This window comes from Armigeres subalbatus, unplaced genomic scaffold (genome assembly GCF_024139115.2).
Source record: "Armigeres subalbatus isolate Guangzhou_Male unplaced genomic scaffold, GZ_Asu_2 Contig1310, whole genome shotgun sequence".
NCBI lineage: Eukaryota > Metazoa > Arthropoda > Insecta > Diptera > Culicidae > Armigeres > Armigeres subalbatus.
Window position 1 is genome coordinate 204,362 of NW_026942078.1, and position 26,967 is coordinate 231,328.

The 26,967-nt window shown below is 36.3% G+C and overlaps 1 protein-coding gene across 3 annotated transcripts in view; it reads left to right on the forward strand.

Annotated features, from left to right (window-relative positions):
- LOC134202628 (calmodulin-like) overlaps window positions 1-26,967 on the forward strand; it is a 103,802-nt gene that overhangs the window by 47,367 nt on the left and 29,468 nt on the right. The window contains exon 1 of one of the 3 annotated variants that reach the window (XM_062677643.1): window positions 21,595-21,755. The exons of the other annotated variants lie outside the window; for them this stretch is intronic. Coding sequence (XP_062533627.1) covers window positions 21,696-21,755 — 60 coding nt within the window. The 5' untranslated portion in view covers window positions 21,595-21,695. Of the gene's footprint in view, window positions 1-21,594; window positions 21,756-26,967 lie in introns of those variants that run through there. 3 annotated transcript variants of the gene reach the window in all.

Consider the following 26,967-nt stretch of genomic DNA (forward strand, 5'->3'; position numbering starts at 1 on the left):
ATTTATTACATTTATGATTTTTAATCACAATTCAACATCAAAACGTAACGTAAATCAACGTTCTCTAAGTGGACAATTACAATTTTCTCCCGAAGTCACAAATAAGACATTAGATTTCTAAGCATTAAGCGCAACAAGATAAATTATTATACCTACGCATAGTATAAATAGTGTAAGCTGCGATCATTTTCTTCAAGTCGAGTCAAGTACGAGACACTGAAGACGACCTTACTGTTGAGGTCGAAATACGTATCTGTCAAGGTGCAATTAAGTGATGGAATTAAATGGGATTGTACAAACTCGTCTTATGACAAATGATTAGATTTCAATTAAGTTCTTATGAAGTATAACGCGTCTCCATTCAATGATTTTTCACTTTCTAGCTTAGGAGCAATTCTCCACCCCAAAAAAAGTAGACAACAATAAAAAAAAGGGGGCTTATGTAATTTTCTTGTTTTATCTCCATCGTAAATTTAAGGTTAGTAGTATCCGGTAAATCATTGCTAGATCGACCATTGATCAAGTCCCAAAATTATCCAAAGTGTTATGGTTTCGAATATCTTTAAGTCTGAAATTATTCTAAATTCATGTGAACCAGATCAGTTCTAATCAAAATATCTAATCCTTTTAAGATTTAAGAGTAAAAAGTACAGCAAATGTTCGCCGATTGGGTTTTCCTTTGCAGGCAGAATTTTACTTTGTTCACTGCAGAAAACAGATAAAACTTTGGCGTTATTCAAAACGTCCCTCGACAAAACGTCGGCGAAGATACTGTACATTCCATAGATTTGCGAAAGTGACACTCCGCTGATTGCGAGCAAACGTGGCGCTATTTGTACTCGGGTTTAGATCAATTCTGACAGCGTCGAACATAAGTACAACTTAAATAATTTTCTTTATCATCCAATGAAAATCACATTTTTTAATCAAAATCATCCTTTTCCTCTATGTTTGATTACCTTAGCAGATGTGGGATAAATCGTACCGATAGTCATAAACTTAAAAAAGTCTGAAGACAATTTTGTCAGTAGTATGGGCAAAGCGCTGGTAGACCTATGTTACAAGTGTTTTGGCACGTGTGCTTTTTATTCAGCTTTTTCTTTGTTGTTTTTTAGATGTTGCTTTTGTCTGTATATGAGGGTATGGAAAGGGCAGGAAAACGTGTCGAGCTTTTTAAAATCATATAAAATGATGTGGATTTTGGTTCAATTTACATATTTCATTTTCGTAAGTATTGCCCGGAAATCCCTACATTTAGTATGAGTTTCAAAGAGCTCTTCCTCTCCCAATCACGTCATAAAGTGTGCATGTAAATGTAATTATCACCATCATGTCATTTATTTGCCTCAAGCTATTAGCACAAACTGAACAATTACATCAATCCAAATTGATTAATCACATGATACAATTGAGTGCAATTTCAGGAGGAACTGGGATGACACTCGAATTTTATGGCACGCTCCTATAAACCGATTACCAAAGAGATAGTCAAACAGAGAATACCTGATGGATCATCAGAACAGAACCGCTACCGACCAATGCCGACCGACCAACCATCTCCACCAACCAACCAGTTCATTGTCATAGCACTTTTCACTTGTAGCAAATTTTCCATCTGTCCCGATTATAATTCGCTTATGATTTACGATTCGTTCCATCTCGTTTTTACTCTCTTCCAACGCCGGCGTCCTCTTAAAAAAAAACACGTGGCCACCGACCGACCAACCGCCCTGCAGACGACATCCAGCACTACACGACCGACGACTGCCAGGTAACGCCGGTGATCCACGTCCTGCAGTACCCGGGCTGTGTGCCAAAGCCCATCCCGTCCTTCGCCTGCATTGGCCGCTGCGCCAGCTACATTCAGGTCTCGGGCAGCAAGATCTGGCAGATGGAGCGATCCTGCATGTGCTGCCAGGAGTCGGGCGAACGTGAAGCTTCCGTTTCCCTTTTCTGTCCCAAGGCGAAGAACGGCGAGAAGAAATTCAAAAAAGTATGGAATCCCGACTCTGTGTGGTAACGCTTTCTCGCTGGCTTATGGTCTTTGTTTCAGCTGCTGGATGCATTTGCTGCTTAGTCGGCCACCGCAATATTGCCATGTTACGTGTTGTAACTTAGCTTTGTGTCCTACCGGCTAAACGTCTATAAATATGTGTATTCTTATTCTCGTGTTACCTACTCTTTCTGGCGTTAGTTAGAATACTCGTTCATTTGTTGTAATGCGGATATTCGTATTTCGGTTAACTGAACATTTATCACGTGCTATCTTGCTTTGCCCATAAAACTGATGACTGATAACACTATATAAGAATTGTTGCGAATGGAAATCAATGATAGGGAGCTTGATGAGAGCAGCACATCGAGTGGGATTATTGATTTTTATTAGCATCAATAGATTATTCTGACTTTTATATACCTATTATCATTGGCGTAAGTACAGGGGGCTAGGGGGAACTTTAGTACCACCTAGGATTAAACTAGCTCCCCCAGAATTTTTGATACTTTTTTTCAGCATTGTATATATCTAGCTCTCCGACCATATAAGGGCGTGCCTGCAGAAAAGGAATTCTCTTCATCTATTCTATTCGAAACACCACAGCAAATGTAGTTTAACCATTCTTTGTTTATTAAAGGCGATTTGAATATTCCAATGAATTTAGTTAATAGCAATGTTGTAAGGTATAGATGAGGAGAAGATACAATTTTTATCGTTGATGTAATTAATCTTGAGCGAAATACTTGGGATAACGGTGGACCAAATCTTCGCTCAGGATCAATTGTATTTTACACCGATGGTTCAAAGCTGAACAATCAAATTGGAGCAGGCGTGACTGGCCCAGGGATAAATATTTCGATTCCCATGGGCAAATGGCCAACTGTTTTCCAAGCTGAAGTTCAGTCTATTCTTAAATGCTCTAAGTTACAGGCGTTCAAATATTTGCATAATATCTGACATATTGAATGTTTTGAAATCAGCAACATGCACATCTAAACTCGTTTGGGAATGTGTTTAGTCACCAATTATAGAAAAAAAAATATAGACCATCGACATTCACAGACAGAATTTGGATGTTTCTTGGATACAATGATTGTCGATAGCGACACACCGAAGACCTTGGGCGAAATTCAGAATGCTTACAATAATATACTTTCTCGATGTAGGTAACAGAACTGTATCTAAAACAATTAGAGTTAAACACCAAAATGGTCCTTGGATGTCTTTAGATCTTTGCGCATTAATCAAAATTAAAATGGAATCGAAATTCCAATGATAGAAACTTGAAAAATAAGTTGATTCATATTGGCGAAAAAGAACAATATACCAAAACAGTTTGTAAAAAACAATATTTTGAAAATTTATTAGATACAACTTGTCACTCAAATATGTGGAACAATATTATTTTTTTTTTTTTGAAATACTGATAAACGAAAAATACTCGTAAAATGAAAATGGTGTTGAAACTAATACAGTAGAAAAGTCATGCGATATTCTGAATACAATAGATGAACTACAATAGATAACTCAATATTTTTAAGTGCAACTAATTCCGATCACTAGTTAGTGGTTGAGACATTAACCAAAGTCCCGGATCGGATAACATACCATCCTCGATACTCACAACATACTTAACAAAAAAAAATATTATTTTTCTGAGCTATTCAATGAAATAATCTCAACCGGAGAATACCTAAATTGTTTAAAACTGGTAAAGGTAACCCCAATTTTCAAATCAGGTGATTCTACCAGTTCATGTAACTATCGCCCGATCTCCACCTTGTCCGTCTTCGATAAAATTTTTGAGAAACTTCTGATTCTTAGAATATCAAAAATTTTTGCGCAATACAATATGTTGCGCCCGCTACAATTTGGATTGAACTAGGCTAGATGTACCATTCGTGGCTATAGCACCAGTTATCGCACTAGTGCCAAATCCCCAATCAAATCACCGCAAACCAAGTTCATATCTATAAAGCATATTCATATGATACGATAACACCTTTGATCTCCTCCAAAACAAGAAAAGCATAATTGAGTAAAATGATTTTACTTAATTTTTGACGTCCTTTGCACCAGTTGTCGCACTAGTGGTCCTAATTTAACCAATCCCATAAGGGCGAAGCCAGAGTAAACGCGACGCGACGCGACTCACGCAAAAGAATAACAATCGTTATCAACAGGCTGCCAAATTGCACTGTCGCGTCGCGTCGCATCGCACGTCGCGTTTACTCTGGCGGGCACCTAAGAAAACAATGGGATTTGCCAAATAAGGAACCAAAATTATGAATAGTGCCACAACCGGTGCATGCGTTCCTATTATGGATTTATCAATTTTGAGGATTATAACAAATTTTATTGTGGTTTTCAAAGCTGTTCTAAGGAGCAGGAAGTAAAACCTTTCGCTTGATATATAAAGTCCACCAGCATGCCTTTTACTTATATTAAAAAAAATAGTTGTTCTTATGTTTGGCGACGATTGGTACACCCACCCTAGTAGATTATCACCCCTATTCTTGTTTACGGAGGAACGAAAATTTCGAACGAATGCAGTTCGTTCGAATCGTTTCCCCATTTGATTTTGCTGGCGCAAACGAGAATGCGCATTCGTTGGAAAGCGCGTTCATGCGTAAACAAGAATAAGAGTGTATATTAGGATGGTTAAAAAAATCGATTTTGCTCCACAGCGCTTATCTGATTCTTTTACATGTTCTGAGTGTCCTCTGAAAATTTGAGCTCATTTGGATTGAAACTGATTTGACACAAGCCGTTTCAAGTTTGCATGCAAATTAGCATGGGGAAATTTATTTTTTCATTATACCGATAATGACGCTTTCCCATTAAGCGCAGATTAAAAAAAAACTATATAGCTAAAAGGAATACTCAAGAGCTTTCACCCTGTGAAAACTGCATCTTAATTAATCGTTCCAATAATTAGTAATCTAATTTAATCAAGTTTTCTGGAGCTAATTGCGTAACTCTTCAACAGGCAACATTGCTGCTCTTGGCGCGAAAGATAGCACACACAAATTCAGGCTACTATGTTGCCCTGCACGTTTCAGTGATGCCCTCAAAGAAGTTTAACGATCATGACTAAAGATTTGCAACCTGTATTACTAATTATTGGGGCGATTATCAACATGCGGTTTTCGTTGGGTGAAAGCCCTTGAGTATTCCTTTAAGCTATATAGGTTTTCTTTTAATCTGCGCTTAATGGGGAAGCGTCATTATCGGTATAATGAAAAAATAAATTTCCTCATAATTATTTGCATGCAAACACGGTTGTGCTAAATCAGTTTCAATCCAAATGAGTTCAGAACATGATAAAAAATCAGATAAGCGCTATGGAGCAAAATCGAATTTTTTTTTTAGAAGAAAAAATGCGTGTTAAGCGGGGCCATAAGTAAAGTAAAATTCTTTATATCACAGGTTCTTCTAAACTCTATATGCAGATTAGTATAGAAAAACGCACTTTTTTACATTTTTGCTCTTAGCGGCTTTAGTTTGTCGTCAATCACGTGACTCAATATGTGAGTATGTAGTCTGAAAGATGCCGAAACTCTTTGCCGAAGAAGGTACATTGCTAGAAGGTCTACAAACAATTGTTATTACGCTTCGAAAATCGATTGTTCAAACCGTATGCAAGAAATCAATGTTTCTGCCAGCACTACCGCACAAGCTGTAGTTGCCAGAGAGCAAAACCCATCTTTCTTATAGTCGAAATTTTTACTTTATGCTCCCATTAGCTCCAAAGTCCTAGAGGATCAATAATTTTGAAATACCACTTAGTTAAATTATTGGTCCACGTAGTTCGGCAGTGCTGGCAGAATAAACGATTTTTTACATATGGTTTGAACAATCAATCTTCGAAGCGTTATAACTTTTTTCGTAGACGTTCCAGCAACGGTCCTTCTTCAGCAAAGTTTTCCGGCATCATTTGGGTTATACCTTTACGTAAAAATGCAAAGATATACGTTTTCACATTCTAATTTCCATACAAACTTCAAACGCCATTCGGAAAGCGAGGAAGCAACCAATCGGGCCCAAATTCTGCACAGTAGTTTGGCACCCAGAAAGGTGTCGAAAAACCAGTGATTTGATAAAAAATGACCATGACGCCCCACTCTAATATACATAGCATTATACAACACGGAGCCAAAAGAATTTAAAACAATCAGAATGCTTTGTAGATTTTTCTGTCATTATAATAAGGATTCTTCAGTTTTGTAATTCTGAGAAGGTGCTTGGGAATTTTGAAAATTTAGAGATCCAGAAAGGATTAGGTATAAAAGTAATAAATGGAAGTCTTATGAGTTCCAGGGATTTAGAAGGGAATTCTAAGATATCCTCCAAGATACCGTCATCGGGGGTGACAATGGGTCAAGGGGTGAGAATGGGTCATCGCTCTCACCGACAATCTGGAGGTCGGATAACAAAATCGTCCAAAAAGGTGTCTTATAATTTTGTTTTCTTGCCCTCAGATACATTCGATCTATTCTACACGCATTCTGAGTAGATGAGTAGATGAAACAGTGACCCAGTCTCACCCCCATTTTACTCATTGTCACCCCCGACGACGGTACACGATATTCTACGTGAATTTCTCCGATTTTCTGGTTACAGTTTCAAATTTTTATGTTTATGCATATAGTGAGATTCCGAAAGCATTCTGAATCCATTTCACTTGAAATAATTCAAACAGTTTTCAAAAGTAGTAAGCTCTGTTCTTTCTTAATCAACAGCTCTATTTATATCTGTTTAGATATAAGTTCTTCAACTGTAAGGTCCAAACAGGGATATCTTGCTGTGACAGAATAATATTGAGTAGCGAAAACAGAAAGCTTCTTAGGACTTTTTGCGGAATACCTTGCGAATTTACTCGAAAGAATTATCGAATGGCCGGATTTGTGTACATGTGCTCATTTTGATGAACTTCTAAAATGCTTTAGTCTTTTTTGTAGCGGATCCGAGCTGGTGGTCTAATAGAATAAGCATGTTCATATTCCGCCTGAACACGGTTATGTTATGTTTGTCTGACTGAACAGCTAGGAGGTTGCCAGCTAGTAGCGTCTGATGATGGCTGAAGCGTAGTAAGCCGAAACGCGTAACTCTAAATTGCTGTTTGATTTAATTGTCACCGAAAAAAGCCAATTAAAACAACAAATAAGTTTCCACGGTGATTAAACCCCAGTCAGTATAGATATGTATGGAAATTTAATATTTCCAAACTAAGTCAAGTCCCGTCAAAGGATTTGTAATCCACTCAACTGCTCATAGCTCAACTGTTTTTTATTCACTTCTGTTTACTGCTCTCCTTATCTTTTTTTTTGACGTAGGACTTACGTCTTTCTTTACTATACTGGGTGTCATTTAGATTTTTGGAAATCGAGAGCGTTACGCTGGAAGGGAAGATTTTAAACGTTACTAGCGCCTCTAGCTTTCGATGGATTTTTAAGATTTTTATATCAATCGATTTGGACACTCTCCACCATTTTGCCTATTTTATTGAAGCTTAAGATTATTAACGATAAGCTATTGAAAATTTCAATTCTCGCCAAAATAGTTAAAATTTCATATGTAACCAATCCCGTGCATTCCTAACACGGACATCAGAATGCGGTATGTCACGGGCCTTCAAGTCTACCGGAAGATTTTCTTTGTGTATAAAAGAAGCAGTACCTGCCGTGTGCGAGTCATTACAATTTGTGGCAGCAGCGCGTACTGACATGCATTTTTCGTTTCGTTCGTTCGTTCGCTGTGTTCCCCTACACAGCGACAGCATGCAGTCTCCAGCGGTAGAACTGCCGGTGGGTGGGTCTGCGAATATGCATAAAAGAAGTGGGCGCATTTTTTTGTCATTCTGTGCTTGATGATGGTCGGGTGCAGTGGTGTCGGTTGCGATGGATGCAATCGCATCGCTAGGAGTTCACAACTAGAGACCGATGATGGCTGAGGCAGCGAGGGCAGCGGCGGTGGATGAAGAAAAATAAAATTAGACAGATTTTTTCTGCTCATCCAGGTGATTGGTTTTATAATCCACATGATCCCGGGATGGGTACTAGTCATGTCATATGACTGACCATATGTTAGGTTGTGCTTGGTACTAAACGATACGTACATTAAAACATGGTTCTGATTCCCCAGCAAAACAAATCAACTACACTGATGAAAATAAAAATTGATTAAAATAATTACTTTCATTTATTTTAAGCAAAAAGAAGCAACGCTGTATTTCTTTGTTTGGAAAACGGGACAGTTCCCCTAAAATAGCACATTTCGCCCAAGTCTGAAAATTTTATAAATAGAATTTTTAAACTTCAATTCAAATACTATGTATCGCTTGATGTATCATCAATAAGAAATCTATAAACGCCATACACTTGCTTGAGTAAATAAGGGCTTAATAGTTAGAGCAATTCTAATTATGTTAATTTTAAGTTTTATTTCCAGATGTTTTGAATAAACAAATTGCTAATAATTCTACACAGGATGGAAGTTGTCGTTTCCAATAGCAACTCCATAGATCCAAAAGTTAGAAGTTAAATGTAAATACGTTACATTTATACAAGTCCTACGTCTATTCGCGGTTATGTTGAAAACATTACCCATCGCTCGTTTTTAGCAAAAAAACACTTTAATAAAGGAAAAAAAATCTTTTTTTAGTGTTTGTTTTAGTAAACAATAATAGATCAAACAAATTCAATTCATCATTTGTAAATTAATTAAAATATCTATTATTACGGTGCCCATTACCAGGGGGCTCACTTGAGTTTTCTGGTGTGGGAGTAGTTGGTGGGCGATAAAAAGAGGAAACTTATTTGACCAAATTTTTAAACTTATTTTGCAATATCTTTACGATATTAATGCTAAACACGAAGGAATCATAATAGAAGACCAAAAGAACAAATATAATTTCTGAGATTTTGATTGACAGAACAAAATTCAAGTGAAATACCGAACTAGTCTCGACTTAATCTGCCGCTAACCGCAAGTCGAGCACATCTGTATATGGGGCTCCATATACAGATGTGTTCGACTTGCGGTTAGCTTCAGTAATATGGAGACAACATCAAATTTTTGACAAACTTTGAAAGGGAAAAAGGATGCTTGTTAAAAAAAATTCGGTAGCAAAATTTTTTTAACAAATCTTGATTTACAAATCTTAAATGATTGATCATTTGCTGAGAAATCCCAAATTTTCTTCGAGTGGGATTTCTCAGCAAATGATCAATCATTTAAGATTTTCAAGGTTTTCCATTGTTTTGTGACATTTTTTCTGAGTCGAGTATGCGGTCCGAGTTCTGCAAAACCGCACCAAGTGCCTCTTTGAATGGCTTGTAATACGTATTTTGCTCGTAGAAGGAAAAGACTTGCTAACCTTCTTTGACTTTCTATCAAAGTTTTTTGGGGTCAAAACAACCTTCTTTAGATTTTATATGTCCGGGATGGGGTCTTCAGTAAACCTTGCGAGCGAAGGCGTAGGATTGCCAATCCGAAGATTGCGAGTTCGATTATTCATTCAACTTAGGATATTTTCGGGGGGGGGGGGGTGTCACATTCTCGGCTCCCTGGACATAGAGTATTCAATCCATTGTACTTGCCACACAAGATACATGCTCAGCTCATGTAATGGCGGTCAAGCTATCAATTAATATCTTGACTTGTTCGTTTTCTCACTTTTTTCATAATTTTCATATTTTGCCCAATGCCAATTAAAGTACCCTTTGTGGAGCAAATAACCTATTCCCAATAAGCAGTCGATGTGGTGTTGTGGCTAAAGTGAGCGCAATATAGTGCCATTTTTGTTGATGTTCTGGATTCGAATCCCGTTGAGGTCATAATTTTTTTTATAAATGCCCACCGATAATTTTCACGAAAAAAGACTGAGGCATGAATGATGAAACGAAAAGAAGATTGTATCAATGATATGACTGTACGAAATTTGATCATCAACATTTTATGGCTAATAGCCGAAATGTAAGCAATTTACAGTTAAAGTGCAATTTCAAAATTGGCTGGCGAAATTGAAGTTTTCAATAGTTAAATACATTGAAACAATTGTTTACAATAGTTGTATAGAATATTAGAGAGTTTACTGATCGAATCCTACCAAAATCTCCGGAATCCGTTGAAAAACGGCTGAGTTATCGGCTCGTACTTCCTGACCTCTTTTCGTGACTGTTCCAAATTTGAAACTTTAGACGTAATTCTACGTCTTATCTTACCGAAGGACGTAATTCTACGTCAAAAAAGAATTTCATCAAGTAGGCGTTTTCGTTTCTTAGTTTTCGTTTATCTTTCAGGCTTGTTCTAGAGAAAAAAGTAGCGAGTAAAAGTTATTTCTCTCAGACATCGAAAAAAGATTCTCCTTCCGAAATACTTTTGGATACTTTTGATGTAAACAAGACACACCCCTTCTAGCTATAGCCTCTGTACCAGGCTAAGAATTGATCGTCAGAATATGGGTCTAAGATTGTCATTTGTTGATGAACACATGCAATCTGCTTAAGCGTAAACCAATGGTGTAGGTAGGATATCGGTAGGTAAGGGAGGTGGTTGTTAGCATCCCCTAGTTTCTTTTGACAGAAAGCTGACATCTGTCATTCATTTGCTATCGAAATACGATGTTTTGTGCAGTATACCAAACTAGATAGACACCTCTACTTTGAACTATGAATAATTTTTTCTACATGAAAATTACCACGAAAATTTTGTTTGACATTTTTCAAAGTGTCATAAAATGGTGTGATTGAATTGAAAAAGTGAGTCCTAATGCGTATTCATACGGTAAATTTAGTCTGTTTTGTAGTTCAATAAAGATTGCCATCAAAATTCCAGATTGAAAATATTTATCATTCTCCTGAAACGCTGCTAAATTCGGTTGTGGGTACCTTTATTGGTTCGGTTATGGGTACCTTCTTTTAATTGACAAATCGTTCAATATCACTGAGGTTATCAGCAAACATATCAACAAACTTATTTTTATGCATTTTCTTCAAATTATCAAGTCATAATTTATTGTAATAAAATAAGTTTTATTATTTATTTATTTTTTAGGCGCATCTAACTATTGTATATGCGCTTTTTGAAATTAAGCGTTGACCGATTTACACGCCACAAGTTGCATTCGACGGGGATTTCAGTCTTATTGTTTACCATTTAAATTTAATCTTTTAGACATTGCCCTCCGAAGTTGTTGACAAACTATAATTTATTTTCATAAGGACCCTTCATTAAGAAAAAAAAAAATTAAAAAAAATGTGCCTGCGATGTATATAAATGAATGCAATATATGTAAATTGATGGAAAAAGTTAAATCCAACTTCCTAATCTTTCTTGAGCGATTGTTTTCGTTACCATCTTCAATGCATGAGAAAGGCATCATCACTGCTAGGTGGATTAATCTAGGTTTTTTTCATGGCAATTAAAACTAATAAAATACTCTTTTTCTTTGAAACTAGGTGAATTTCATTTGTTATTCTTCATTATTAGCTGAATTTTCAAGAGTGCCCACAACCCACAAAACTGAAATGTAAAAAAATTCAAAATTTTCGAAATTGACAATAAATTCAAATCTTTTTATTGAGTCACGACTAACTCTTCAAAAGGGTGTATGTGAAAATGGTTCAAAAATATTCAAAGAGCTGCACAAAAACGGAATGTTTGATTGTTTTTTGATTTTTTCAGCAAAGTTAGACAACTAACTGTTGATTCTTAAAAAAATGTACATTGCAAAAAAAATTTTTTTTTTGCTTTAGAAAATATCATTTTTGTCACAAAAAATCAAATATCTCAAAACCCTATCTTTTTACGAACGTAATTTTTTTAGGGAAAACGGTCCATTATAGTAGCTATCTACCATAAAAATTTGGTGATGGTAAACTAATAAACAAAAAAGTTATGACATTTCAAACATTTCACAATTTTCACACATAGTAAGCAAAACAAATTTCCGTGTATTTTTTTTTCAAGAATCGCAGTTTGATGCTAATTTTATTGTTGAGGGCCTTGCGTGAGTTAAACAAGTTGTTTTTATGATTTTCTATATTTATGTATTCATTGATATTATGTATATTATATATATAAATAAATAAAAATGAATTAACAGATCTCAAAAATAATCTTAGATTTGACATTTAATATCAGCACCAGAATATTTTTTTGCAGGGAATGATCGATGAGCCTATCTACTCGATCTATCATATTATCCTAATTATTAAATTAAATGTGGCAGTTACACAATGTTGTTATGGAAACTCTAAGAATTTTGGGTTTGAATTTCGGTATGGGTTATGATATCATGAAAACAGTTTATTAATACTAATTTTTTATTTCAAATTTTTTACAATATCGAACACTTTTGAATTATTATCAGCACAGTCTTTAATTTTATTTTCCGACAATGGAATGAAACAGTGAAATTTTTAGGTTCCTTGGGTCGTTTTTGCATTATTATATTGCTCGCTGAGCTCTGAAGCCTTTATTTCGTACTCTTCAGTAGTAGTAAAACAAAATGATAATTTGGTTAAATCTTTTTCTTTTCTACGATTCGCCCAATCAAAAAGTTCTTTCACAGTTTTAATTGGATGCTCACGTTCTTTGGCTAAACTTGCTCTTGTGGCCATGCGCTTCATTATTCCTCCAATAGCATCACAAGGACCTTTGCCATGTGACGTAGCAAAAAAATGCCATTTTGCATCAATTCCGTACATTGATTTAAATTGACATAGGCTCGAAAAATTCTTACGATTTTTGTACTGCGACGCTGCTCCATCAGACATGAAATATATCTTTTTGACTACTTTATTCTTATCAACGCGTAAAAAGTTAATCATTTTTTCAATGAACAAGTTTACGGATACCGAATCGTGTCTTAAATCTTCGGAAATTATAATAAAACTTAAGTGTTCAATTTGCGTACTTCCATTAAAATAAATAACGAATGGGTAAATTGTAGCTTGTTGTACGTTCCAGTGATGAGACTGCACTTCATCTTGCAATACAAAGCTGTAATTTTCAGAAAAAATCACAAATGAGCTTGAGCTTGAGCTTGACTGACTGCTCGTAGTTGCTACTCCATTATGACCAGATCAGCTGTTCTTGCACAGGGAACCAACAGATGTTTGCTTGGGACTAGCACACATCTTCAATGTACAAGTACTGGTGATCTTATTTGTTAGGTCATACTGGCGCCTGCCACGTCAGAATGCAAGTCAATGTGGGAAAGGGGAGGAAATGATGATGCAATCACTCGCCCACTGCAAGCCGAATATACCTCTGCACTTGCCACGAGTTCATGCGGAATTTGTTGGAATTTCTGGGTTAGGTTGGAGAGGCAGAGGTCCGTCTTGGTTAACGAGCTGCCAATGTGATAGATAGGAGAAGGTAACTGATGGAATTTCTAATTGGATGTAGGAAAAGAGCTCTATAGTTCATTTCCAATTCTAGCAGATTACTGTTAGAATACTCAAGTTTAAGGTATAGGAATAGTAATGGAAACGGTATGGAAGTCCATTTCCAGTTCTAGCGATTGCTAGAACATGAGAAATAAAGAGAAAGATACAAAGTAGGAGAATGGAACGGACCTGGGATTGAACCCACGATCTCCTGCGTATGAGGCAGAAGCAGTAGCCATATGACTACCAAGCCCGCATTTCAGAAAAAATCACAAATGACTAAAAATTCACCATTTTGTAATGTATTTTTCGTATTTTTTAAAAAGCTGGATTGTTCTGTTTTAATGAAATCGTGAGGGATTAAACTTTCTAATTTCAAGCAAAAATGTGACTCAAACTCATCTACAGGTTTTACAATAGTTTCTAGGTCACACCTATACGTGGTTACCCATTGCTCAAATGATAACTGATCAATATATTTTTCTTCAAACTCCGCGAATAAAGTATTTTCCAATGATGAAGAACCTGAACAATCCGAACAAGATCGTAGATAGCAATTTGATGTTGTATTTCCACACAAAAGACTACCAGTTAACATTTTAATTTCCTTTGTTAAATTGATTCTTTTCAAACTATGTAAAATAAGATTAATATTCTCATGGGTTGTGCACACACACACATTATGTGTTCCTGAATTGGAAAAAAGCTTGCATTGCCTTGGCCGAAGGCTTGCAAATGAGGAAAAACCTACTTTAATATTATCGTGAATTTCCTTGAAACGTGTGTACGCTTCTTTCAAAGTCGTCACCATTAGAGGGTCTTGTTCGGGAATCCCGGGATGTAATGCATCCCGGATCCCGGGATTTTTCATGCAAATCCCGGGATTTCCCGAAAATAAAAAATACATGATAACAAAAATATTTAAGATAAATTAATGAATGTATGTTCTGCATAATTGCACCGATTCTAGTTTGTTAGCCCATCGGCTTTTATTTTCCCGCATGTCTTATGCACACCCATACATACAAACATACACAAACAAGCAATCACAGATATCTTCTCAATTGGTCGAGAGAGTGATGAGTAACAATATAGGTCTCCTAGCCTTCTGACTATTTTGTTTTTGGAGCGAACATACAGCTGATGAAAATAAGGAATCAGCTTTCCAGATTTCACAATAATCGAAGCGCCATCCGATGTGCGATGTGTGCGATCAACTGCGGCTACGAAATTATGTTCAATGTCACAACTCGTTAACAGCTGTTTCACGGATTGCTTTATCTTCTCCGCCGGAAACGATCCGTAAAGCCGAAGTTGCCCCAAGTTGTCGCACCTCGCTATTAATGACGTTCTTCATCGAAGTCCCCCAAGTCCAAGACGATTATGTCGGAATAAAAATGTTCAGATAATGATGACGACGATTGTTTCAACGACATCAATGGTAGTGAAAAATCAGATGACGAACTCAATTCGTTCTCATTTGGTAATATCTGAACTTATATTATATTGATTTTCTTAACCAATTGTTGAATTTAATTCAGGTTATATAAAACCGATTTTGGAAAAACTTTCAAACGAATCCGAAACATTGTTCGAATTCCAGAGGAAGGATGAAAACCGGTTTAGGGAACAACTTCAACTCGTTCAGGATGTTCTGAAATATTCGACGCTACCCAGCCTGTTGGGGTGATATCGGAGGCGCTGAAGGGTCGTGACGTAATGTTGTTGACTAGACTTTTTGCTATCTGAACTGAATAGACAGCAAAACCCTCAAAACCACTTCGAATTTGCATGATGCAATTCTGAAACGAGTAGATGAGCGTCGAGACATCAAGAGATGAGATGGCTTCAAAGTAAAGAAAGGTAATTTTCGAATTCTGCTGGGCTTTCGATCGCTTCCCGTCACCAGCTGATTAAGTTTGTTTAAGTTCCGATCCACACATCATTTTCTGAATCTGACGAGAACAAGGCTTCATCTCCATAGAAGAGTTGTAAGCTATGGACCAAAAACAGAGAAATGCGTCGTAGCTTGAATAATTTCATCAATAAGGAGCGTGCTCTGTTTGAAGTAACTGATGAACTAGTATCGAGTCTGGAGAAGGTTTTCATGGCATTGAAGTCCATTAAAACCACTTCGATTGATATACCCAACCAGCGACTGTTAGATTTTCATACACTTCTGTATAGAACTTACCAAAACCTGTATAAGAACTGGGCATATGCAACATTGTTAGATTCTTATACAATATAAGATTACAAACAAAAATTGTAAGAAAAACTTGCGAAATTGTAAGGTTCATTCTAGTGTTTTCGCATATGCCCAGTTCTTATAGGATCTTATAGGTAGGATCTTATACATAATTGTTTGAAAATCTACCAATCACCGGTTGAGCGAGCGGGTGTTCTCTGATTTAAATTCTGAAATAACTAATAAGAATTATTTATTGTCGGATTCAAGCATCAACGCCTTAACATTTATTAAACCGTATTACAAGCAGCCCGGTGGCATCCCGATCTCACACAGTAGGTTTGTTTTACAGCCAACATTGCGCGACCGTATCCCACCGACAGTTTTGTATCCTAAAGAGAATCATATGTGATGTTAGTAAACAAAACACATACTATCATGAATTTTACACTGAGATGTTGCAAATATACAAAAACAAAAAAAAACATGGCTGCGAAACCATGGCGTCGTGCCACCCACCGGATTGCAAGCGAGTAGACAAGGGGCGAGTCGTTAGTAAATTGACCTGATACATATTTTACCATTCTTAAAAATGTAATAAATATATGAAATTGAAATTTGCAAGTATTTTTATTTTTATCCCGGGATCCCGGGATAACGAAAAATTTAATCCCGGATCCCGGGATTTTTTATAGTCCGGGAAACAAGACCCTCTAGTCACCATTAATCGTTTTTGAATTGCTTGACGCTTTTCATCTTTTTTTACTGATACATAATCTTTTTGACCAGGCATAGCTCGACTTACTTCATCATTTTCAAAATATTGAACTACTATTTCTTTTGTCTCATCTGTTAATGCAGTACTAGACCTAGTATTTTTGGTTGAAAGACAGTTATTCTTCAATTGTTTTGCCTCTTTTACTGTATTTCTATTGATTTTGAACTCATCAATTGCATCCTGAATAGACCACGAACTTGGCAGCATCGACAAAATCAATAATTTTTCTTTCCTTGTCGTGGCTGCATTCGAGAACCTTTCCTTCATATTCTTAATCACCTCATCGTAGTCTGTATTTTTCACATCATCAGGTCCTAATTTGAAGAGGTTTCTTCGTACAGCTTCGTTTATTTCACGGTATTTTTTCTCCGGGTAATTAACGTAGTCCATCTTACTCCATTTAATCGGAGTCACTTTTATCCCAGCTATGCCCTCGTTAAAGCGTTCGATGTTGACCTTTTGGATACACTCATCTTCCGATTGATTGGTTGAAACAGATTTCGCTGATGGTACGGTGGCACGGCTCTCAGCACTTGATACTTCTGGTAATTCCTCAGTTGTTGTCGGTACATCTGGCAATTCCTCAGTTGTTGTCGTTTTCGAACTTCCTGCGCTCTGCTCAACCGATGATATACAGATTGCTCTTTTATCAACGTTTAGACGAAAGGACGTGCAAATGTGTAAATTTGTATTCAATGTGGACATTGGAGCATAACCAGTAGCTTTCAGTTTATCTATGGTGCTTTCGGTGAGATTTCGTAACTCTTTTGAACACTTTTTTTTTCATTTAACGGTCTACAACAGTTGAGAAAGCGGCTACTCATGTTGTTCGTTATATTCCAATAAACAAAATCACTTTTAAGTTTTTACTTACTAGTTTGGTGTCATTTGCTTGACTGAACAAAAAAATTACCATAAGATCTTTAACAACCTTAGTGGTAGTATTTTTTTTTGCTTTTTCGTGAGCATTGTCATGGTATGTACCTATCATGCATTTGTTGTTGTTGAAGATACCCGTTTCCTCCCGATCATAAAGTCTATTCTCTAAGAGGTATGTTTTTTACAGGTAAACTATAGACGTATACGTGTATATAAATCTTTGATTTTGCAGCTTTTGTCTTAAAAATAACATTTCTGATATGTTTCTTATTATCAACAGGTTTCAAAACTATTAATAGTAGTTTGTGCAACTAGTTGCAAAAAGATGATTTTTTCAGCACGAGTTGTACGTTTATCCAACGAGGCTTGCCGAGTTAGATAAATACTACGAGTGCTGAAAAAATCGAGTTTTGCAACGAGTTGCACACGCTATTTTTTGCAATGACGAAAAATGGGCTTTAATATGATAAATCTATACCAAAATTGTACAATCGAATTTACTCCACATGATCATTCATGCCAATAAATTATGTTGCGGCAGAGAACAATAAGATTCCATCTTATCGTGCCAAATTGCATAGCTTGAAAAGCTATGAGCGATGGATGCAATTGTCTTTGGAAAATTGTGATGTTATCTCCAACAAACCATTTCATTTATTACGAGACGCTTAGAGTACATTATTTAAACACTCACCCAAACTAATTCAGCTAAATGTAGTCATGTAACTACTGTCCCAATGTAGGTTTTCCATTATAGCACCCAAATGAGTGCTATAATGAATATTATGCAACCCATTTGAGTTGCATAATGGTCATTAAAGCATCCATTCTGTTGGTATGGAAAAGTAGGCCGTTTTATCACTCAAATGACAACTGTAAAACAGGTATTATGATCAGGAATTGCAAAAAAGAAGTTTTCGCCAGTCACGTGCAATGAAAATTATGACATTATCAATACTTTTGATCACAACATTGGATCGTGCCTAAGTTTCTTATAGATGCTATGAATAATTAAATCAAAATATCATGAAAACAACTTGTTTAAATCACGCAAAGCCCTTAACAATAAAATCTGCATCAAACTGCAATTCTCGAAATAACTTACACGGAAAAGAATTTTTTTTACTAAATGTGAAAATTGTGAAATGTTTGAAATGCCATAACTTTTTTTTTTACAATGTTATGAAACTCATATGTGAATATGTACGTTATGTGGAAGATATTGATTTGAAAAATGTATTGGAGGTAACCACTTTCCCTTCGATGGGACTCGAACCCATGACCCTACAGTACGCTAGACTGGTGCTTTAACCAACTAAGCTACGAAGGACCTCCGTCGGCCTTCGCAACCTAGTGGCTACTGAACGAGCTCGAGATTCCCAAATTGGACGCATAGTCATATCACTCGCAATTTTTTTTTACTGTGCGCTTTTTCTTAAGAACTATCATTAAGTTGTCTAACTTTGCTGAAAAAATTATAACAATCGAACATTCCGTTTTGCTGTGCAGCTTTTTAAATATTTTTTAACCATTTTCACATACACCCTTTTGAAAAGTTAGCCGTGACTCAATATGAAGATTTGATATCGAAAAATGACGATTTAGATGAAATTAAAAAACTGTACAAAGTTTCAGATATTTTCGAAATGGTCGCTCAGGATCGACTGGCATGCCTCCGTGGAATGCCTCAGCTCAGTAAGGTTATACGTCTAACTTTTCAATGGTATAATAATGTAGACATAATTCCAACTAGAACCAAAGTTATGGACAAAATTCAAAAGGGTGCCCACAACCGAACCTCCTCCCCTACCTATTGATGGCAGGCTATTACGCTCCGAACACCCCTATGAAGCCGCAATTGCATCTTTAAGTTCAATTTCATCTAGCTGCATCGTAAATTCTCAAGTGAGGACACAAGATTACGGAGGAGTTTCAATAGATTATTCCCCAGACAACCAGAATGCATGCATAATTGAATTGTTTTTCTGCTATGCGATGCCTTTGCGCACAAATTTCATCGCATAATAGTCGCGAAAACGCTTTTTACGTACAAAAGTGGAGGCGATATATATGTATTTCTTATCCGACGTTGCACGGTTGTGTATGCGATGTGCACGATTTTTAGGCGAGTTTGTTCGTTAGACATTGCGATGTAGTTTGTGATAACAATGTATGTTTGACAGATAATCCGATTTCATTTGGGTTTGTTTGCAGGAATATGCGATGTCAACAAATGAAGCTTGAATAAACTCGTAAAATAGCCTACTGTGCGGGAAAAGATATAAATGAACTGATGAAATTCGCACCACAATGCGATTTTGATGAAATATGGATCGGTAAACGATATTAATCGTGCATTCTTATGCGATGTGTGGTTGTCTGGGTCTATTTTTATTCTTATTTCTATTTTTGGTTATTCAGCCTGTGCCAGGAATACCACCCGTAAACGCTATCTGCTGAAAACATTCGACTGCGGATGATCCCAGTACAGCGCGAGCTTGTACTGCTGGCTAGGCAAACCCTAGACCTCAATGTATACAAAAAGCTGGTTAGTGTTTTTGCGGTTTTGTTCGATCTCATTTTTTTTCGGTCAGAATGTAATAATCATTTAAAGAAATAAGAAATTGTAATGATAAAGGGTATTTTCAATAGGTTAATATTTTAGAGTGTCTAAAAGTGTATGGCATGAACTTAAATATTTTAGCTCTCATTGAGAATCGACACGTTAATTGAGAGTGAACGCATTACATATCGCTGTAAAGATACTTATTCCTTCAATTAAAAGGGTTTCCTTTAATTCAAAGGGAGCAAAGTGCGCCAGACGAAATCCAGTTTTATAGAAGTTGTTCTTTGCGAACAGTTTGAATAAAGTTTACAAAGCTTCTGTGTATAACAACAAGGTGAATGGCTTACTCATATCTTTCCAAAAGATGAAACTGATTGTTAAATTTGTTTCGGAATGAGATTAAAATTGAGAGCATAAGAAGGAAAATGAAACGGTTCTCCTGTTAGTTAGTTAGCTGAAAGGATCTAAGTGAAAACATGTGCAACCTTGTGTCGTCACTCATACTTTCATGAGCGCAACTCATCTTCTCCTCTCATTCACAGCAGAATGTATTTTTAATTAAGTTTGGAGCACTTTATCGTCGCTCTGTCGTCATCGTTGCCATCATATAACTAGAGCTATTTTCACATATATGTAGGTACGTTGCATAGTTGGAAGACAATTCTGATGATCATAGCTGGATTGCTTCTTACTTGAGGGTGTTCACCAAAAAAGTACCAACACTGATTGTAACGTAATCTGGAAATTTTCCGAAGTCAATTCAATCGACATTTTCGTTAATTTGAATATACATACCACTCTCTTTTCGATGCTTACATGTGTAGATTTTTCATGAATTTCATGAAAATACACCATTCATGACTTCAAAGCTTCAAGGCAAAACTGTTGTGTCCATATTTTATCGTCACCAAGCTTTTAGAGCACACGTGTGCATCAACATAACTTGTGCACAATAACCTGAAGACGCTGGCAGGTGCAGATCTAATCAAAAACTTTTTTGTTTTGGAAACTAATTCTATGTGCACATGTCATGTTATGTTCATTTTTTGTTCATTCTGTTGGAAACGATACCGTTGAATAGAGCAATGCTTTGCTAATTAAACACTCCGATGTGACATTTGTATATAACGGTGGGTTAAGAATATCAAGAAATAGAGAACAGTAGACAGACTTGATCCCCAATTCCCACAATATTATTGTAATGTTCGAAATGGCATTCGAAAAGTGACGTACTTTTACCGTTTTCCGACACGAGTTGTTTGTGGATGTGAATAAGAGATCGGACATGTGACCACTTTTCTTTATTCTGATGCAATTCATCGGGCTTCAACAACGTTTAGTACCTAATAGCAAGAGCTGTTATCTTCTTCGTTAGTCACGTATTTGGTTATTGCATATGAATGGGGATTCACCAGACCATGCGTTTCAACAAAACCACATTTGCAGTTTTAATAGAAATGCATAGCTCTCCTAACATATTTCTTTGTTGTAGCAAAGGGGCTTATGATGTCAAATGATCTTTGAATTGGTTCTGGACCAGGTTTGACATGGTTGGAAAAGTACCAAAGATGGACTGCACTAAACTTCGCAATTTCCAGAGCACATCTCGAGCAAAGCGTTTGGTGTTATTCATTTCATTGTAGACTGCATTATATGGTAATACATATTTACCAGAGGGTTTACGACACCATCAAAGCGATGGTGACGAATCCGATTTCCGACAATACATGGATAGTTGGTTACGTTAGATAGGCTTGATAGCCCAACAATTTAAATTCTACTTCAGTTTGTTGACAGCGAGCAGCGCAATCTGTGCTTCCAACTGCCTAGCCTGTTGTCCGATCTTGAAGTGTGAAGGAAATTCGTTATCTTTTACTAATTAGTGATCAAAAATGGTTCGTGTTAGCAGGAAAAGAATGCTGGATTGGTCGCTAAGATCTTTGTTTTGCAGGGTATGTTGAGACATTATTTCTACAAATCTCGATTGTATTACTCGGTGAATGTTCACTATCGGAATGAATATATTTTATATGAGCTAGTTATGTATTGTGTTTACAAAATGGTGCGACAAATCTTATATCACGAATATGACATTTGAACGTTTTCTCTTTGGTTCTCTTTTGAATATACTACCTATTCTCAAAGCACTATAGTTATTGTTATTTTCAGGGAAAAACCATACCATAACGGCATTCGCCCATCACTTTTTTTGTGAGACTAATTCCTGATTCCAACCATATATGATCTTACATTGAGTATAGAGTCAAAAAGGCGTGTATCACTTTCGGCGAATGCCGACAAACGTTTGGTAAAACTTGGGGTCTTAAACCAAAACATATCAAATGAATTTACACAACAGTTGTATGATCAATTTTGGCTTATGGTTGTCTTGGGTGGTGGCAAGAGGGTGAAATAAGGATGGGCGTGATGGCAATAATGACAGGTACGTTCTCATCGACGTGGCTCATTACACATATATCTTAAACAAGAAGAATTTTCTTGTACTTATTGATGGGTACTCAGTTTCATGGAAAAGAATCCTGTAAACTGCCCAGATTCGCAAAAGAGCCCAATGTCGATATTTGACGATTCAGAAATAATCTTTAAATTGACAAACTGATAAAATGATAGACTTTGTTCTAGAAATTTGAAAATCAAACCCCACTTGTGTTGTCCCATCTTGAATTTATTCACATAACATACCACATTCCATACCAAAATATCACAATTTTGATACTCTTTTACACAAAAAACTCAAAGGTGCAGCCTTATCGGGGAGTACGCCAAAAGTTGTGTGAGACTACGTAGCTGTATGGAATGTATATTATTTGTAATTTTAGTTACATTTATGTTTAACTTTTCTCAGAATCTCAGTATTAACCCTCTCTTGAACCGCTAGCATCGGCATCATTGCGAATGAATTTTCTGTAGCGGCTCTCTCATCGAAGAAAGATCAGGTGCAGGAGTCTATTCGCGTGTGCTGAGATTGGAACAGTCCAACTTACTGGACTTCAAGTGGAAATATTTGCCACTATGCGTGGAGTGCAATCCGCATTGCAGCAGCACATTATGAGCAAAAAAATATACTTCCGTTCAGTTATCTAAGCGTTAGATTGAACAAATCTAGACCAACATTTAAAAAGGGCGTAACAGCCAAAATTTATTCCTGCTGATTCTTCGTCTACATATCTAGACCAACATTTGAAAATGGCGTAACAGCCAAAATTTACTATTACTGATTCCTTGTCTCCATACAAAGTTAAATACATAGACAAAAAACTGGAAAGATTGGATTTTGGCTGTTACGCCCTTTTCAAATGTTGATCTAGATATATCGCTATTTATGTGGACAAAGAATCAGAAGGAATAAATTTTGGCTGTTACGCCCTTTTCAAGTGTTGGTCTAGATAATAAATTACTTCATACCCCATCATTGTATTTGCCAAAATCTAGTCCATTTTTATTCTATTTGAATTGGATTTGGATGGGATTTGAAATTGGGTTGGATTTGCATTGGATTTAAATTAGATTTGAATTTGATTTAGATATGAAATAAATTTGGATTTTATTTGAATTGGGTTTAGATTAAATTTGGATTGGATTTGAATTAGATTTGGCTTTGATCTGGATTAAGATTTAATTTGGATTGGATTTGGATTTGAATTGGATTTCGATTGATTTTGAATTCTATTTGGATTGGATTTGAATTAGTTTTGAATTTGATTTGCATTGGATTTGTATTGAATTTGTAAAGTATTTATATTGGATTAGAATTAGAATTGAATTGGATTTAGATAGAATTTGAATTCGATTTGCGCTGGATTTGGGTTGGATTCAAAATGAATTTGAATTTGATCTGGATTAGTTTTGCATTGGATTTTGGTTGAGATTTGGATTGTATTGGACTTCATTCAATTTGCTCGAATATCGTATAACAAAAGAAGGCCATTGACCTCGTTATTCTCTAATCATCCATCCACTTAGATCCCAATCTAAAAGCGGGTGTAGATTTGTAGGACAAAATAGTGACAAAAGTACGAATCAAGATTTGTCTGATTTGCCTCTCGCGACCCACCATTGATCAGTCCACGACCCCCCTTCCTGGGGGTCACGACCCACAGTTTGAAAACCCATGGTCTAAATAGAACTGCAGTGTCGACTCAACTATCACTTGGCAAATTTTCAACGCATTGAAACATTTGTCTGTGATAGATGTAAGTCCGATTATGGAACCTCTTATCATCTGATATCTAACTGTCCAGTTTATGCGCAACTGCGTTTCCAAATATTATACTTAAACTTAAGGATATTTACTTATAGATTATGCGTTGTGTGCCATTTTCAAAGGCTTCTCAAACTTCATTTTCCTACCATTCAAATTGCTCTTTTTATCACTTATTTTTCAATCACGAGTTTGATGAAAATGCCTGTGACAGCGACGTCACAAATCTCCTAAATTGAAGTGAACGTGCCCTGAAGCCAACGTTCTGATACCTGATACTCTCTGTAAGATATAGACTGTACCAGAAATTATAAGCAAACTTAATTTTTTAGATATTTCTAACATTTTTCAATATTTTTACAAGTTTTTGACTACGTATAGTCTATTATCCTGTCTAATTTCGTCTAGTGTATGTTTTGCACAATTTATGAATCAAGAATTTTGGTCAATAATCAGCATCTTATCTTTGATGAACTTTGATATTCCTTAAAAATATGTTTATCATACCTATACATGATGTCTCAAGTTATTTCTGATACAAATGTCGAGGAACAAGCTTACAAGCCCAGTCTCATATCTTATCGCTCCCGAGCTTGTGTCTTGTCTGATTTTCCAATAAATAACAACTCTGACGTTAAAAGCAACGGATTGACTTATTAACTGACTAATAATTCTGGGAATACGACAACACGCAATGAGAAAACCCCAATTGAACCTTCAAGCGAATGTATTAGCCAGCTATGTATTTATCTATCAACTATCAATCATTAAACATTTGATGCTTCAATGGAATTCTGAAATTTTTAAAGATAATTCCAATTATTTCTAAGGAAGATTTATTCTAATAAACTTTCAAACAAATTCTGGTCGATGGATTGCGATGGATCAAATATGTCAGAATACAGTTGGGGCACGACCGCGCTCAGACTAATGAATGCCGTTCGCTATTACTGGAGCATTCTGACAACGTTGTTTAACTTCTGCATTAAACAAAGGAAAATTTAATCCCCCAAAATTTATCGATCCCGCCAAAAATTAAAATATAACCCAAATTAATCCTCCTTGCAATGTGGATGCCTTTCTCGTGCATTATAAAATAATTTAAAAAAAAATAGAAAGGTCAAAAATGCTCTTTAGGGGAATAGATCACACTTTTCCGATCATTTTGCATGTTTTTGTATTGATTAAAATTCATTGACTGATTTAAATCAAATTGGTCATTGCGTTCCGGAGTTATCAAATAAAATAAAAACATTGTTTTTTTTTCATTTTTTCCAAACTGCTGAAATGCATTCAAATGAACGCAAATTAGCACACTATACTTGAGCTTGAGCTTGAGCTTGATTGACTGCTCGTAGTTGCTACTCCATTATGACCAGATCAGCTGTTCTTGCACAGGGAACCAACAGATGTTTGCTTGGGACTAGCACACATCTTCAATGTACAAGCACTGGTGATCTCATTTGTTAGGTCATACTGGCGCCTGCCACGTCAGAATGCAAGTCAATGTAGGGAATGGGGAGGAAATGATGATGCAATCACTCGCCCACTGCAAGCCGAATATACCTCTGCACTTGCCACGAGTTCATGCGGAATTTGATGGAATTTCTGGGTTAGGTTGGAGAGGCAGAGGTCCGTCTTGGTTAACGAGCTGCCAATGTGATAGATAGGAGAAGGTAACTGATGGAATTTCTAATTGGATGTAGGAAACGAGCTCTATAGTTCATTTCCAATTCTAGCAGATTACTGTTAGAATACTCAAGTTGAAGGTATAGGAATAGTAATGGAAACGGTATGGAAGTCCATTTCCAGTTCTAGCGATTGCTAGAACATGAGAAATAAAGAGAAAGATACAAAGTAGGAGAATGGAACGGACCTGGGATTGAACCCATGACCTCCTGCGTATGAGGCAGAAGCAGTAACCATATGACTACTAAGCCCGATTGAACGCAAATTAGCACACTAAACTACTAAAAAACGCAATAAGCGAACGTTCAATGTAGCCGGGATAATGTTATATGATGTAACGAAACGTCACGGTAATATATGAAAATGTGTAGTCTTCTACAAAAACTAAAAAAAAAAAAGGAGATTTGAAAAGCGTTTTGCGCGAAGTACTTAACTTGACAGTTGAGTTGAATGACAATTTTTAAAATTCATTTAGAACTTCTTGTAACTTTCGGGGTGACTTCGAATAAAACATCATCAACTTCCCATGAATTTGCATTTACTAATTTTGGGAACGAGGCACTTAAATGTGTTATGTGTTAAACAAAACCAAATATTTCCTATAAAACTTTGACTCTTTAATTACGCTTCATGTATGGAAATGTTCTGCAGTGTATTGAAATTGACTCATCTATGTAAGGCCTCAAAGGGCCGACTTGAAAAATCTGCATCCTAGACAATTGCAATGTGGCAATGTGGAAGTGTTGGCTTGAGAAATGGATTGCGAGTGATTTGACTATGCGTCCAATTTGGGAATCTCGAGCTCGTTCAGTAGCCGCTAGGTTGCGAAGGCCGACGGAGGTTCTTCGTAGCTTAGTTGGTTAAGTAGTCTAGCGTACTGTAGGGTCATGGGTTCGAGTCCCATCGAAGGGAAAGTGGTTACCTCCAATACATTTTCCAAATCAATATCTTCCACATAACGTACATATTCACATATGAGTTTTCATAACATTGTAAATTAACGTCCAAGTCAGGTGGTTTAACCCCGGAAATAGGCAATTGACTTTGATTGAACTGAATGTAAGGGTTGCATAGGACCGCCTGAATAAAAATACAATAGAGCTGCAATAAAATTTCATAAAACTGCAATTGACATCAACATTTTATTGATAAACATTTAAATCTATTGGTTTTATACCATACCAATTAAAGTGCCATATTGTTGTTCCAATAGTCGCTCAATAAATTATTTTGCCAGTAAATTGTTGGCAATA